At 42.3% G+C, this 16572-nt stretch overlaps 3 protein-coding genes across 5 annotated transcripts; all 3 read right to left on the bottom strand.

Annotated features, from left to right (window-relative positions):
• Nucleotides 1-721: 721 nt before the first annotated feature.
• LOC122786462 (transmembrane protein 54-like) lies at nt 722-9341 on the bottom strand. 3 transcript variants are annotated; one of them, XM_044052795.1, is made up of 7 exons: nt 9198-9341; nt 7750-7946; nt 6142-6201; nt 4085-4276; nt 2721-2867; nt 1284-1609; nt 722-1247 (listed from the first exon to the last, which is right to left on the bottom strand). In XM_044052795.1, exons 1-7 carry the CDS (start codon nt 9208-9210, stop codon nt 1166-1168), a joined length of 1017 nt encoding a protein of 338 aa, XP_043908730.1. In that variant the 5' UTR covers nt 9211-9341; the 3' UTR covers nt 722-1165. The 3 variants fall into 3 exon arrangements, with proteins under 3 accessions (XP_043908730.1, XP_043908729.1, XP_043908728.1); XM_044052794.1 differs by having other exon boundaries at nt 722-1319; nt 1356-1609; nt 9198-9340; XM_044052793.1 differs by having other exon boundaries at nt 722-1609; nt 9198-9340.
• Nucleotides 9342-10923: 1582 nt separating this feature from the next.
• LOC122786463 (gap junction beta-3 protein-like) lies at nt 10924-12162 on the bottom strand. Its single transcript, XM_044052796.1, has 2 exons — nt 11964-12162; nt 10924-11843 (listed from the first exon to the last, which is right to left on the bottom strand). Exon 2 carries the CDS (start codon nt 11763-11765, stop codon nt 11034-11036), a length of 732 nt encoding a protein of 243 aa, XP_043908731.1. The 5' UTR covers nt 11766-11843; nt 11964-12162; the 3' UTR covers nt 10924-11033.
• A 709-nt stretch (nt 12163-12871) lies between these two features.
• On the bottom strand, nt 12872-15423 carry LOC122786452 (gap junction beta-4 protein-like). Its single transcript, XM_044052771.1, has 2 exons — nt 13475-15423; nt 12872-13372 (listed from the first exon to the last, which is right to left on the bottom strand). The coding sequence occupies exons 1-2, from the start codon at nt 14008-14010 to the stop codon at nt 13087-13089; spliced, it is 822 nt and encodes a 273-aa protein (XP_043908706.1). The 5' UTR covers nt 14011-15423; the 3' UTR covers nt 12872-13086.
• Nucleotides 15424-16572: the final 1149 nt, after the last annotated feature.

The raw sequence follows: 16572 nt of genomic DNA, 5'->3' as shown, positions 1-16572 counted from the left end.
CACACTGAATCGTGTGCAGCCGACGAGGACGTAGTCGTGCTGGTGCAGCTGCATCCGCGTGTCAGACTGATCCGAGGTCAACTCAACCAAAACGTTTGCACAGGAGCTTCCTAACCAGCCGCATCTCTGCTTTGGGGGAATCCTTTAGTGTCACTGCCTTCTGCTGGTAGGATAAGGAACAACGTTTGCTCCCCCAGCCCCGCCCCCACCACCACAAGATTTACTACAGCTGAACCCTTTTCTATTGTCACTGCCTCCGATGACCTGGTCTGTTTCGTTGGATAAATATGACCGTTTCTTCCCTTCCTTTCCTCCCTGACCTCTTCCCTTTCCTTTCCCGTTTTTCTGTTGCATGAAAACCTCACGTGAGGATGTCATGTTTGTTGGATCTGAAATTGAAATATATGTGTTTCAAAGCTGCACCGTGTGGACTGCGTCCTCATTTCTGCTCGTCGGTGATGTGTATGTTGAGCCTTTAGGCCCACGTCTGACATCACTGCGGTCAAACCAATTATTTTTCCAGTTTCTCAAGACTCACACGAGGTGCGATCGACATACTGTACACCTGGCACGACGTGGTAGAGCGTGTTTGTAGTCACCTGTCAGTGTGTGTGTGTGTGTGTGTGTGTAACCAGTCATACCTGTTAGGTCACCATTGAAAATTATTATTATTTTTCCTCACTTCCACTTTGGTTTCACTTCAGAACACAAGGGCTGTAGTTTTTTTGAATAAAAACTTTTATTTACTATGGCAATAAATACAAAATCTTGGAGCACTAGTTTCACGTGAAACTAGACGATAAACACACTAAAAAATGCAAACGTGAGGTTCAGAGGAGAAAAAAACGGTGGATTCTGTGCTGTTGTGGTAACACTTTCATATCTACTGATCAATTAGGTTCAATCAAATAGCAATCATCAGCAATCAAATAAACCAGGGCCTAACTACAGCCAATTACTCATAAAGCTTTTTACTCAATCAACAGCTAGAGCTGCATGCTCACAAGTGAGGATTGGCCTCAACTTTCTGTTGTGAGCATGAAACCACAAAAACAGACACGCACGCACACATTCACATCACTGGTTTCACACACACACACACACACACTCACTGTAAATCTTATACATCCGGTTCACACACGCTGTTGTCCTTCAGACGTTCCGGCTAAATCCAGAAGCTGGACCTCTCCAGCGTACCTCTCTCCAGCAGCTGATGTTGCTCCGGTGCACTCTGCTGGCTGCTGGGCCTCGAGTCTCTGCCGGACCTCGAGTCTCTGCCGGACCTCGAGTCTCTGCCGGACCTCGAGTCTCCGCCGGACCTCGAGTCTCCGCCGGACCTCGAGTCTCCGCCGGACCTCTCCCTGTGCGGCGGGTGAAGAGGCCGTCTCTCAGCGGGCGGGAGACTCTGGTACAGACGTGGAGGATGCTGTGGAGGGGGAAGAGGTCTCTGCTGCTGCTGCCGCTGCTGCTGCTGCTGCTGCTGCTGCCTCGGAGGCGCGGCGCTTCGTTGCGGAGGTTCAGCGTAGCGTGTCGGGGGTGCGTTGCTGCGTCTCGGCGGTTCAGAATAGCGAGAGGGGGCAGCGCTCTCAATAGGCCGGACCACGTTGATCTACGTAAAAACAGACAATACTTAAGTGTTTTAAGGAAACACGGTGATAATGTAAATCTGAAAGAAGGAAATACAGCTACAGTGTTTATTTACAGTGTATAAAACAAATGTACAAATATAAATAGACTATATCCACAAACTAATTACACAAAACCAGCTGACACTTGTTTCTAGACTTCACTCACAAACTCCACATGAGACTGAGACAGAAAAGCCTTTTGTGTATATTTCGACCAAAAAGTCGTTCAAACTTCCTCCAAATCATCGCGGGGCCCCGCCCACTGCTCCGTTGTCTTCCAGAGACACGAGCTTCCCTGGAAGTGGCGTTTTTGCTGCATTTATCTTATCTTCTCGCTCAAAACCGTGTATCGTGTGCTATCTCATAAAGATCAACTGAGACGGAGCTTCTACTGGTGTGAATGTGAGGGAATGAACAAGAATAAAATAGCATCATGTGATCTGTGATAAACAGCTGATTGTGAACAAACAAGTCACACAGTTGGATCAAGTTCTAGACAACTTTAAGGGAAGAAATGTAAATAACTAACCATTTATTTTATGGTGGTCTCCTGAAAAGACAAAAGTCTGGTGGCGAGTTGGGCGTCCCCTGAATTCCGGAACAGAATAGAACAGACGGAGAGCTTGTAGAAGCTAAATCCACCACGCAGCTACTGTTGTTTACTTCTGCTTTTGCATTTATGTAACGTGATGACGATTTAAAGCGATCTATCGCTCATCTTTCATTCAGTGTCTTGCCCAAGGACACATCCGCATGTAGGTTAGCCCAACCGACATCTTTGAAGTTGAAAGAGGACTCGCTCTACCACCGAGCTAAACGCCGCTCCGAGTGCTCGCCGCCGTTTGTTGAGAAGTGTTTCGACGCAGACGTTTAGATCTCACGGAGTCAAACAGCAACATTGTGCTGGTAAACAGAGTCGTCTGCAAAGGTTGGAAGTTTGAGTGTAAACACAACAAAGTGAATTCTCCCGCTCAGTTTGACTCGCCCGTGTTAAGGATAAAAAAGTCATGTTACATCATTTCTGTTCACTGAAACCAGAGGCATAAAAATGATAATAATAATAATGATAATAACAGCCGCTCAGTGTCTCACCGCTCTGCCGTAGTCTTTGGGTGTTTTCCTGTTAGTGCAGCAGGACAGACCGAGGAATCTGACGCACACAGCAAAGCACTGGGCACAAAACACCATCTGGACGACGCAGGTCACGATCAGAGGCAGCCACAGGATCAGAGTGGTGCTCTGAGGAGGGAGAGAGAGACGCAGTTAGTCACCAGTCACCAGATGAACCATCCAAAACACAATTTAAGGCAAGAGTACTCAGCGGCCTCACACAGATGGAGATACGAGTGTGGGTAACGATGCCACACACAAACATATTCTTCTGTAGTGATGCAATAAACACAGCAGCAAACCATGGGAACACGGCGAGCAGCGTGTGTCAGAGTAAAAGGGAAAAAACAAAAAAACAACAGAGCTGCCTTTGATCGCTGTGGGAACCCCGCGGTGAGAAAAAGGCAAAGACACGCAACTGGGAGAGAATTTCACTGAAGCTCCAAAGATCCTCAGACGATGCAGGAGCTGCAGCAGTAACATGAAAGTCACTTGAAGCGAGTATAGATGATGATGGAGTGATGGAAACCCACAGGCAACAGATGGTGCTTGTGCAGGGGTCGCTACATATCAGGTGCAGACGTGACAGAAAGGCTCAGTCGCTCTGTCTGGTTCTGTGATATTCTGCTCGATCTCTGTAGACTTTAAGTGCACAGTGGACACTGGCAGCGTGACGACCTTTGTGTTTATATGCATTTTAGAGTCTAGGTGGATCCTGGTCATGCTCACACACACACACGGCAGCCATTAACTGACATGTCTGTTTATATTCTGAAGTCACGTTTCTGTATCTGTGAGATCCCAAATCCCTGAAACCGATTGATTTACAAAGGTCATTGTGCTTGTGGTCACATCGAATCAAAAGAGACACACACAGAGCTCAAGTTCCACCTTTACACACACACACACACACACACACACACACACACACACACACACACACACACACACACACACACACACACACACACACACACACACACACACACACACACACACACACACACACACACACACACACAGCTCAAGTTCCACCTTTACACACACACACACACGTTCGACATTCATGACTTGAGGGGACATTGCATTGACTTACATTCATTTCTTGGAGACTTACTCTAACCTTAACGTTATGGGGACTTGCTTTTTGTCCCCACAAGGAGGACAAGTCCCCATAATGTGACTGTGTAAACAGTTTAGGTCCCCACAACATTAGTAATACCTGGACACACGCACACGCACACACACACACACACACACTGCCTTACGCACGCGCGCCGCCGCGCACGCGACACACGCACACACGCACACACGCACACGCACACCCACACCCCCGTTTCACTCACATAGATACGGGTGGGGTCAAAAGGACACTCGTTGGTGATGCTGGAGTAGCCAATGGCGTCGGGGAAGCGGCAGTGAGTCAGGAGGCTCCGCCCACCGTGCATGATGGCCCTCACCACAGACACGCCGAGTCCAATGGCTGAAGCTGCCGCCACGAGCGATGCGACCAAACTGACGATGAAAAGCGTCCACGTCTGCGACAGAGAAGATTCATTCATGAGGAAATGGAAAATATTATGAAACATAGAAGTCTTTTTCCTTATCATCCAGGTTTCCTTCTTAGGCTTTGAAAACAACTGTAAACGTCTCACTGTCAAGTTTCAAAACATGTTAAAGTGCAGGATAATATCTACTCACTTACGCTTCAAAGTCTCCATAAAAAGAAAGTCTGATAAATACGTCAGAAAAAATATCTTTATTATTCTTATGTTGGTCACACAAAATAAGACATTTAAAGTTGTGTTGAACAATTCTTTGATTAATCCCACATACGCTAACCTGAAGAACCTTCTGTACATTTTAAATCCAGATTAAAGAAAACGACTTAACCGTTTGATTTATAGATAATCTCCTAACATAAAGGAGAATTTATTGGCAGTACAAATATAGATATCACTATATAAGAATCACTTTCTTTTAAATTGTTACACACATACAAAAAATATAGGTTTTCAGGGGTTTAAAAATGAACCAGTACGAATTATCATTCGGTTAAAAAGCCAAAAACATATTTATTTATAGTTATTTTGTTAGTTTAACAAAGCACAAATGATCACTGAGCTGAAACACAGATCTATGTCCAATTATATTTTAATAGAAGAGCAAATGTTTCTTTAGGTTTATATATATATATATATATATATATATATATATATATATATATATATATATATATATATATATATATATATATACATACATACACACTAGGGCTGAAAGATTTACTCCAATAATCGATTATTAAACACTTGCTTAATTCATCGTCAACTATTTCAATGCTCATTTAATCAGTTTGAGGGTTTTTTCATTATTAAATCAGTCCCCATCAGATACTGAATATACTCCCTGTACTATAAGTGTACTTGTATGCATGTGTAAATAATCAACTTTCTAATACAAATCATTAGTTTATGCAGCCTTACAATAAGCCTTTTATATGGACTTCAGGTAAGGGCCTTTATGGAGTTCTTTCTCGCCTTTTTGAAAGGAAGGCGTGAGCCGAGGAGGAAGAGGAGGAGGAGGAGGAGGAGGAGTCACCATGAGATGTCACTAACTCTTACACCTAAACGTTAAAAACACAACTATTTAAATGTGACCTCTGTTCATGATGCAGTGGGAGTGACTTTAACTGAACCTCAACTAAACTCAGCGTTCAAAGCTATCAGTGACGCACGATTGTGATTCACGATAAAAAACATTAAAGCTATTGTTTATGGAGTTTACAGAAGGCGAGAGCGTGGGCACACAGAGTCTACACAGCGTCGCCGCGTCGTGACGATTGGGCATTTAAATCGAAACCTGATAAGAGCAAAAAAGACAAGTTTCCCCAGAGATCAGCAGCTCCAGCCCAACACTTAATAATAATAATAATAATAATAATAATAATAATAATAATAATAATAATAAAAAAGAGGAGTGTTGAGATTACGTTATTCATCTCATATGAAGCATGAAATAAATGACAAAGAGACAGAGGAGGAGGGAACCTGCATCCTGTCTGCCCTGCCCTGCCAGATCCTCAGCTGCTCGCTGCAACAAAAGCCAAACTGGGAGTGGTTTCTGGCGGCAGGTTTTTTTACTTTATTCAGATGGCTGCCTCGTCAGTCTCGTCTGAGAAAGGTGACAGCTGACTGAATAAACAGAGGAAAAGCCATGCTGTATGACAGGTATGAGGGAGGGACCGGAGGGTTTTAATGAAAAGTGTAAGGCAGCTGGAAACAAGTGTCTGTGCAGGTAAACAGATTATTAACTGTCATATAAGAGAGTCGGGAGGGGATCGGCAAGATCACACGTTCACAACATTCAAAGGAAGTATCAGGAAAACACAAGCGATACCGACCAGAATTCTGCTCCTCTTGTTTTTGGACAGAACAATGGCCACGATGCCCACAACTATTCCCTGCAGAGACAAAGACAAACGCAGCTGAGAGACGAATACAAACCTGACAAAAAGACAATTCAAAGAAACTCAAAGTCCCGCTTCTGTCAACAGCTGCTGCGCTATCATCACAAGCACTTCAAATATGTATCTGTGTGGTTTTTCAAAGTTGTTTTTGTCGAGTCATGATGGAGAAGAAGCTTTAACTTCACACTCACTTCAGACGTTCACTTTGAAATACAAATATAGATATCACTATATAAGAATCACTTTCTTTTAAATTGTTACACACATACAAAAAATATAGGTTTTCAGGGGTTTAAAAATGAACCAGTACGAATTATCATTCGGTTAAAAAGCCAAAAAGATATTTATTTATAGTTATTTGTTAGTTTAACAAAGCACAAATGATCACTGAGCTGAAACACAGATCTATGTCCAATTATATTTTAATAGAAGAGCAAATGTTTCTTTAGGTTTATATATATGTATATATATATATATATATATATAAATATACATACACACTAGGGCTGAAAGATTTACTCCAATAATCGATTATTAAACACTTGCTTAATTCATCGTCAACTATTTCAATGCTCATTTAATCAGTTTGAGGGTTTTTTCATTATTAAATCAGCTTTTTCAGTTTCTTAAATGTGAATATGTTCTGGTTTCTTTGCTCCATGTCACAAAGAAATCATTAAAAGTCAACATTTTTGGTTTTATGGACAACACATTTGAGAACGTCATCATTTACAGGTTTGAAAAACAACATTTTTCAACATTTTCTGACATTTTCTGGACCAAACTAGAGCTGCAACTAATCGATTAATCTGGCGATTATTTTCTCGATTAGTCGTTTGGTCCATAAAATGTCAGAAAACCTTAAATAATGTTGATCGGTGTTTGTCCAACCTGGAAATAATGATGTTCTCAAATGGTCCACAAACCAAAATGATTAACATTTAATGATTTCTTTGTTATCCAGAGTAAAGAAATGAAGAAAATACTCACATTTAAGAAGCTTAAACAATCAGAAATCTTGTTTTAATCATGAAAAAAGCTTCAAACCGATTAATCGATTATCCAAAAAGATTAATAATCAAATCGTCGTTTAACTGTTTCAGCTCTAGACCACACTATTTATTTATTTTATATAATTCCAATCTGCACCATGACTGCAGCACCTGGGACACGCGTGTGTGTCAAATTCACTTAATTTGCGACGTCAAAAATGTTTGTTCTCATTGTGTCTAAGCAAACGCGACGACAGGCAGCTGGTTTCCTCACATTCAAACATCTGAAAACAAACAAACACAAATCAAACACGAGCCTCTGGTGTTTTATGACCATGGTGTTTTATGGTAAACAGTGATTCTAATTTTAATTCAAAATGAATGTTAACATTAAACAAAATGTCCATATCTTATCAAATCACTCCATTGTAAAAAGTATCGCGATGCAAATTCTTCTCGCCGTGTGCGGTGCATTGCTTTCATTCTAGGAATTCTTGTGCAGACACAGACTGACGATGGAAAACTTTCTAAAGTGTCGTCACAGACTCACCACCAGGCCAGAGGTGAGAGCCACTACATTGGAGATGGCATACTCCATGGCCCGCGCCTGCTTGTGGAGGTTGATGTGTCTGAGCACCACGCCGTGCACCAGAGCTCCCAACAGGAAGTTGACGTGGCCGATGAGGACCATGCACAGGCCCATCTTCATCAGGGCCTTCGGCTCCTCCAGCCTGGAACAACACACTCCTGATGGGAGCAGGAGGAAGAGGAGAAGAAGCGAGTGTTAAAAGGCGTAGGTAGTTACGTCATCCACGTGCTGCAGTTCACGTTGTATTGATCAGAGATGCACAACAGTGCGGTCACAAAGATGTCACCTGCATTAATGATTAGCTGCTGAGCACATAACTACAGGACAGGCGGTGCAAACTGGTCAAACTGACATGTTTTACTGGAAACAAGTGTTGCTTTGAAAAATAAAGCAAACTTCCAAACACTGAAATCCAGAGTATTGTCGAAATCTGAGCTCAATTTGACCCGACACGTACATACATACATATTTTTTTACATATACTTAGACGACAACGATCCAGCAAACAAGACACGACTGTCACAGAATCATTGTATCGTGATATTACTGGTATCGTGGACCATGTATCGCGTATCGTATCTGGTTCCAACCAAAACAGAGAACGTTCTCTAAAAGGTTGCATGAAGGTTGTGACAAAGTAATGTTCTGGGAACACAATGTGTAACCAGAAACTAACGTTAGGGTAACGTTAGGAAAACTTGTTCAACCACAAGAGAGCGTATGGGGGGAACCTTCAGGGAACTTCACCGCAACCAGAACGTTCTGGAAACCAAAAGAGAACTTTCTATAAAAAGGTTGTATGAAGGTTGTATAAAAGTTACATTAGGGGAACTTTCTGGGAACTTTTAGAGAACATTCTCTGAAGGTTGTTACAAAGTAACGTCCTGGAAACCAAATGTGCAACCAAAAGATATCTAGGGGAACGTTAGGTAAACTTTCCACCTTCAGGGAACATTCCCGCAAGCAAAAGGTAACGTTCCCAGAACGTTCTGGGAACCAAAGATTGTTAGCTGGGATGTCACTTAAACAAATACCTGCCAACACAGACTGAAACAACACACGTGAAAATAAGATGGATTTTAACAGTGTGGCACAAAGTGATGTTGGTGTTAAAAAAGAGTGAGAATTTACACATTATATCAATATTTAGAAAACTATCAAGACTAATAATCAAACAAATGTGTTATTATTGTTAGACACCATCACTTTGACAATTAAATCTACACAAAAACGGTTCAAATCACCCAAAACACCAAAGGAGCGAGCGTTCATCAACATCCACGGTGGTGGCTCACGAGCCTCAGCGCGCGCTACCACACCCGAACAAACAAACAAGCAAACAAACGTTGACACAAACACAGGTGTACAGGTTTCACACACTAAATAAACTCCTCAGGTGAGTCGGTTACCTGTGCCAGGCATGGCTGTCAAGTCACCATCCGTTTAAAGTCCACAGACGAGTCTTCAGCGTGGACTTTTTTTCCCTGCGCGTCCCGTCGTTGTTCTCCTCCGAGCTTGATAAACCTGTCAGTCACTCTCACACACACACACACACACACACACACACACAGGTGACAAACGCACTTCCGCTCACACACTTCAAAATAAACTCTCACCTTCTAAGGAGACGTTGTATGACACACGAGCTGCGGGGAAATCATAATAGTGTAACCACACAGATGAAAACATGAATAAAATGACGTCAAAAATTGGTCAAGAAATGACATTGTTTCTCTTAACGCGTGAGAGTCTTAGGCCTAAATATTACCGTTTACAACGTGGAAGCTTTGATGCTTTTATTTTGAAACTATGAGGGGATAATTTGCTGTTGTCTGTTGGCTTTACGATAACTTTTATGAGCGCAGGTGCACGTGCTGCTAACACGGAAGTGCATCATCCACCTGCAACTACAGCAGACACCAAAACAAAAGAAATCCACTTATATTATAATGATGAATGATAGCGAATTTATATAAATAAAGGTTCATTCATGTATTTTCTGTAAAGGTTATATTGAAAGAAACAATATGATAAGAAGCCTTATGATTAATGTTGTGCTTATTTTAGCCAATGCTTCTATTATGAAATCCAAAATGTGCATTCACTGATGAAGTAACTTATTTATTGATTCATTAATTGTATTGTTTATATAAATATAATTTTTATAGTTTATGGTTTTTCATTATTGTTTTATTTAATTAGTGAGTTATGTCACTGTACGTGTTTCAAACTACATTTTCTAAATTGTGTTGTCGTGTTGATTATATACACATTGTTTGTTTCACTGTTTTCAAAAGCCTTACAGTTTAAATAAAAAGATTTGAATACATATATGTACTAGTGCTTAAAAACAAAACAAAACCTTCTATGTGGTCACCCACTTTTTAGATACAATATAAATCGAGCAGAAAAGAGCAGATTTGTGCATAAGACTGTTTTCTGTAAAACCAGATAACCTGCCATTTCACACTATAATGTTAATAATATGCACAACAGGTCAGAAGCTGTACAGCATTAAAAAAAGGATCATGCAAAGTAGACTTTTGTTGTTACACAGTGCACAAGCACAGTTTCATTCAGTGACATCATTGACTTGTTTTCTGAAGGCTTTACTGCCACCAGGTGGAGAAATGGCGCCAGTAAATTTTCTGTGAAGAAAAACAAATGTTATTCTCAGTGCTTGTCTGAAATCTTTCAGGGAATAGAACGACAGCACATTTTCAAATTTTTCTTATGTTGACAATGGTTACAAATATATGAGCAGACCCTTCAATTTAAATGACCAAAGACATTTACGCTATCATTTTGTTTCGTTTTATAAACACACAATTGAGTTTCAGTAGGTTATCTGTTTGTTCTTTTTAAAAACCCTCTAGTTTTTGTTTTTAATATTGGAAAATGTTTTTTTCAATATTAGTTTTCGTTAACTATAATAACCTTGGTATCACATCTACTAGAGCTCCTTATTTACATTGTAAGGTTGCACCTTCATGGCCACACAGTGATGCAGCGGCTATCATTGTTGCCTCACAGCTGGAAGGTCACCGCAGACTCATCTTGGGAGATCTAACTCCCAACAATCACTGAACAGCAGTGGATGGAAAAATAAATGCACGTTTTCTTTTACAGTGTTTTTGAATATGGAACTTTAATGACAACCAGGGAGTGACAAACAACTCAGTCACACTAGTTAATCAAGTAGCGACATAATACAACAGTTTGACTGTCTGCTCTGGGTCTAACAGCTAAGGTGGAAAAGTAGACTGGCAGCCATCACAGTTCACGCGAGGGTGGACCCTTTTCGATGAAGTGTAGGCGGAGCCTCGACGTTTCAGATTCACCACTCGCGACGCAATCAGATACAGAACCTCACAAATGTTGAGCACAACACACGCAACAGACGCCCCGACCATGAAGTAGGTGAAGACGGTCTTCTCAGTGGGCCGGGACACAAAGCAGTCAACTAAATTAGGACAGGGACTGACGTCACACTGGACTCTCCTGGGCAGCTTGAAGCTATCGTAGATGTAGTGGAGCACGTAGAGAAACAGGATCTCAAAGGTGGTTTTGATGAACAGGCTCATCAGATACGTCCACCAGAGGCCGCCGTGCTTTTGGCCGGGGTTGTCATACAGCCGAGAGTCCTCGCCGTGCTTCCGCCGGTACTTGCGTTCCCGCTCTTCTCGGTAGGCCACGTGCAACACCACCATGAACGAAGGGCAGGTGACGAAGATGAGCTGGAGGGCCCACAGGCGAATGTGAGAGATGGGGAAGAAGTAATCGTAGCAGATGTTGGTGCAGCCAGGCTGGCGGGTGTTGCAGTCAAAGTGTCCCTGGTCGTCGCTCCAAACGCGCTCAGCGGCCACGACGTAGACCAACACGCGGAAGACGAACACCACCGAGAGCCAGATTCGACCAAAGGCAGTGGAGTACTTGTTGACTCCACTGAGAAGACCCTGAAGAAACTTCCAATCCATGAGTTCAGCTTCGTTTCAGGTCTTTTTGACCTGTGAGACGTTGAGAGGTCTGTCTTATACACGTTACAAACCACAGGACTAGAGGAGATTAAAGAGACCAAGGCAAAGTTAGTTCAACAACAAAAGATGTATCTAAAATCAACCATGTAGATTTATTTAAATTACCTCTCAAACTACCTTGAATCTTAACTACCTTACCTTAAGAGTTTTCACCTCAGTCCATCGCGTCCTCTCTTAGACTCGGGGGCAACTTCTCTCCTTCAGATGTTTTCCAATATTGACCGAGTAGAAGAATCTACTCCTGACCGTAATCTGGAGGTGTGGCTAGTTTTGGCATCCGCCCAGAGTTTCCCTCTGAACCTCCAGCCTCTTATGACAAACTCAGTTATCATCAGTTTATCTTCAAAGTGACACTTAGCAATTTAGCAGCTGTGGAGCAAAAAACAAGTTTCACCTAAATGAGTGAACAGAGACTCAGTGGTTAAGACCAGTTCTCTGTCTGCAAAAGAATTCATGGTTGCAAGTTCAACTCCAACCCTGGCAGGTTGTACTCAGTTCCCTTGTAAGTTGCTTTGGATAAACGCGTCTGCTAAATGACATGTACAAGTAAAAAAAAATGTAAAAAAATTACATAACGTGTGTGCAAATAACAAAGGTGACACGGCTTAAGGTGACTTCATATCAGTGCCATGAAGTGACGGCGACATGGAGATATGCTCCTTTGATTAATCAGGGCCACCACCTAACATTTATTTGTGCAAATGGTCCATTAGCGAACACCTGAGATACGAGGAGCCAGTGTCCCAACATCAGATTATCAAAAATATTCGTTTTTATCAGAATGTACAACAGGCACAGCCTTGTTAGCACACTGTACACTCAGTTTTATGATACGCGGCTTTACAAACCTGCACTTGTTCAGTCCTGACAGGAATGCAGGATTATTAATTACCATTAAGGTTGTCTGAATGTGGTGTAGGAGTGGTGAGTTTATCACCTTCTGTCAATAACGCTACTCCCATCGCATGATGATCATGTTTTTAATGATTATATTTGAAGATATAATCTAACATCTGAAAACATGTTGTTCATATTCAATCTACTCTCTACACATTTGTCTTCACAAAACACCTAAATAATGCACATGTCAGTTTAGGTAACACATTTTTTTTTAGGGATTAAAAATGGGACAACAGCAAATTCACAAAATACTCATTTATTTTAGAAAACACAGTACAATCATCTTCATCTTCATCTGTCTTTATTCCAGTGTTGTGTGTGCTTGACATTGTACATGCAGTTGCTGCCATGTCAACGTCTCTCAGGAGACGGCGATGCTGTACGCCGGGGCTGAGCTCGCTTTCTCCGATTTTCCGTCAAACATCTTGGCCGTCTCGGGGGCCGCTTCCTTGCGCAGCGAGTCTTCCTTCCCGTTTAGATGAGTTCTGGTCATCATTAAGGAGTTTTCCCTCGCGGAGGGAGACCCTCCTCCACAACACTCCCAGAACCTCTTCCCACACAGGTAGACGATCTCACAGAGAGTGAGGACGATGCACACAATGCTGGTCACCACCATGAAGACGGTGAAAATCCTCTTCTCTGTTGGCCTGGAGAAAAGGGGGTCAAACGTTAGAGGGAGTGCTGCGTTATTGCAGAACCATTGTGGTAAAGAAACACAGACGATCATTTAGAACGTCTTCTGTTCTTACCTGGCAATGAAGCAGTCCACCACATTCGGGCATGGGTCTTCACTACATTTGATGACTGGAGGGAAGAAAGTGGCCTCATAGATGTAGAAGACAAGGAAGACAAACAGAGTGTCCACCGCTACCTTGAACAGCAGGCTGAGGAAGTAGGTCCACCAGAGACCCCCTCGCTTCTTGCCCGTGTTGTGGTACAAAGGGGTGCAGTCTTCTCCGTGCTTCAGCCGGTGCTTGCGCTCGCGGTCTTCTCTGTAGGCCACGTGCAGAGTGACAAGGAGGGACGGGCAGGTGACAAAGATCAGCTGGAGAGCCCAGAGGCGAGTGTGGGACACGGGGAAGTAGTGGTCATAGCAGACGTTGTAGCAACCGGGCTGCCGGGTGTTGCAGTCGAAGTCCTTCTGCTCGTCGCCCCACACCTTCTCACAGGCCACCAGGAAAACCAAAAGCCTGAAAATGAAAACAATGGCCAGCCAGATACGACCTAATGCTGTCGAGTACTTGTTCACCCCGCTAAGGAGACCCTCGAGGAATCCCCAGTTCATGATGTTGTCTCAGATACTCGGCTGAACCCCCCACAAAGACTTAAAAAAAATATAAATATATAAACACCCCAGAATATGGGGCAGAATATATCAGCTGAGAGCTGGATAACAGACGGCTTGGACTCACTGATCTGAGCAAAGGCTCCTGAATATAGTTCTTATTACCGCTGCCTTCTTGGCACAGGTTAAAGGGGAGGGAGCAAAACTGGAGAAAGCAAACACAGAGAGAGCGAGACGCTACTTCACATGACTACAGTGTACACATGTTCATGGTTCTACAGGTTAAATGAATGAACATGACTTTGTTTGACAGTAAGTGCAAAGACAATTGGTAAACTCAAAGTGCCACTTGTCACTGATAAAATGATTTGTGTATTGTTTTGTATATCGTATCCAAGCATACTGTCCAGCACTCAGATGGGACTCCAGGACACTACAGGATCCAGTATTCCTTTGACTCTAGCTGACTGTGAAACAATAGAACCAGAGTTACTAAGCGATTACAATGAGGAAGGTCAGAGTTATACTTTATACTATAGAAATTGTACACCACTGAAAAGATGTCTATATTCTCATTCATACATGTCACAGTTCTCCAAAAGACATTGAATCTTACAGATATCTCATACAGTATTTCCTTTGCTGTCCTTATTCGACCATATATAACATTATTAACTAGGCTATTATGAGTTACATTGCATTCACTAAACCAGTCAATGTTACCAGTTTTTTACGGAAAATAAGCTTTCAATCAAAGCAAATGTCACATTATTATCACTTTTTTGTGTCCACAGTTGGAGTATCTGATTGCAATTATTTTGACTGAAATTGAAAAGTGACATGAGAGAATTTAAAATAACGACTGCAATATTTGTGATCTGTGAGATTATGTTCTTCTTTTAGTAGAATATGACGCATGTTTGTCAGAGCAGTTATTTTAATCTGAAAAGGTAATCTGACACACATTGAGGTTTTAACCAATATTACTGCATTTTGATCAAGTTTCAGTGAATTGTTCAGCCCTAATTTGACGTAAGTGCAGTCACTGCGAGAACTTGTGTGACGTCATGTTTAGACTGGTACGTGTTGTAATATCACTGTCTGTGACGGCGAGCAGGCTGCGCGCTGCTGCGTCAAGCCGCATCTATTTAGTCAAATCATTTCCTTTAGCGGACAAAATAAAAGAATAAATAACTGTTGAAAACCCATAGACTCCCTTCATAGCAGCCTAAAAACACACGAACATGTGTTGTTGGTGTTGTTTCTGCATAACTAACTCAAAAAGTCACCCTTGTGTTCACTGTGGCGAGTCTAAAGTGTTTAATTTGAGCAATGGGATTTTACAGTAGGTACAGTATAGCCGGAAATCACAGTCTCAGTTGTTGCTGGCTTGACTTGTGTCGGGGGTAATGGGTCATATATTGAGACATTTACATACACAATTCCTCTACTGCATAGAAACAGAAAGACAATATGACCCTGCAACGTTAACCCTCTCCCACGTCCGTGAACCGTCAGCTTCGGCCCGAGGAGTTAGTTTACTGAGCGGGGTCAAAGTGGAGCGACACTTTCCTCCACACTTTCCATCACCTTCCCTTCTCCGCACAGCCGGCGGCTGCGGTCTCTCCACGGCAGCGCGAGGTAAGGAGAGCGGCTCCGAGTGCCTGCGGTGGGACAATCCGGTGCTAGCTACCAGCTAACTCCGCTAGCCACGGAGCTAACTCGTTAGCAACTAGCAGGTTGCCAGACCCGTCAACCTTTACACGCGAGCGGTGTGTGCCGCGTTTATCTGCAGGGGTTTCGCACATAGTAGCTTATCTGACGTGCTGCCACAATGACGGCGTAACCTCTGTGGTCAAAGTTTCAGGTAAGTTTGTAAACCGAGGCAGACTGGACAGACTGTAGGGTTAAGTTACATGCTAGACTCGGCAGCTGTTCCCTGTGCCCTTCAAAATAAAAGCACATGTAGCCTACGTGGCTACTTCTACGGTCGTCAACAACGAAGATCACCTACTATCAATAATGAATCATGACTTATTAACTCGACTAACGTTGACTTGTAATTGTATCCTAAGTACGTGTAAACACATTTTAACCTCTTTTGGTAATGATTTTAATGTTTTTGCAAGGTTAATTATGTTGTTATAGCATCACAATATCATGTGACAATTATCACTTGTGATGTTTTAATCAGTGCACAAATACAGGTATATGGCCTTAATAGTTGGCCCCTTTTTTTAAAGGTTATGGATAGGAACCAAAATCAGTTAAGAGTATGGACAGAATGTGCCATTAATGTGTTTACATGTCATGAGCTTTCACACTAACTTTGCATAAGCTTCTTATAGCGTCATGCCCTTTCAAAAACCCCAAACGATACCTTTAATGCTATTAACTAGGCTAGTATGAGTTACATTGTACTAACTAAACCAGTTGGTGTTGAAGCTATTTTGACATGAAATTGCGATATGAGAGGGAATGGTAATTTCATATTTTCATTTTAATAACATTTTAAATGATAACGATTATATGTGTGATCTGTGAGAAGATACTTTCGTCTTG

This window comes from Solea senegalensis, linkage group LG20 (assembly GCF_019176455.1).
Source record: "Solea senegalensis isolate Sse05_10M linkage group LG20, IFAPA_SoseM_1, whole genome shotgun sequence".
NCBI classification, from domain to species: domain Eukaryota; kingdom Metazoa; phylum Chordata; class Actinopteri; order Pleuronectiformes; family Soleidae; genus Solea; species Solea senegalensis.
The sequence above is the reverse complement of the archived record's forward strand: the minus strand, read 5'-3'. Positions and strand labels throughout refer to the sequence as shown.

Bases quoted from the DNA above. Each gene is read 5' to 3' on its own strand.
- LOC122786462 (XM_044052793.1), bottom strand. The intron at 6,202-7,749 runs GTGAGTCTGTGA...TTGTCTCTGCAG, and splicing joins CTCTCACCTCTGGCCTGGTG to GGAATAGTTGTGGGCATCGT. The intron at 1,610-2,720 runs GTGAGACACTGA...GTTTTTACGTAG, and splicing joins CCAAAGACTACGGCAGAGCG to ATCAACGTGGTCCGGCCTAT.
- LOC122786463 (XM_044052796.1), bottom strand. From the start codon at position 11,765: ATGGATTGGAAGTTTCTTCAGGGTCTTCTCAGTGGAGTCAACAAGTAC.
- LOC122786452 (XM_044052771.1), bottom strand. From the start codon at position 14,010: ATGAACTGGGGATTCCTCGAGGGTCTCCTTAGCGGGGTGAACAAGTAC. The intron at 13,373-13,474 runs GTAAGAACAGAA...CCTTTTCTCCAG, and splicing joins GTGGACTGCTTCATTGCCAG to GCCAACAGAGAAGAGGATTT.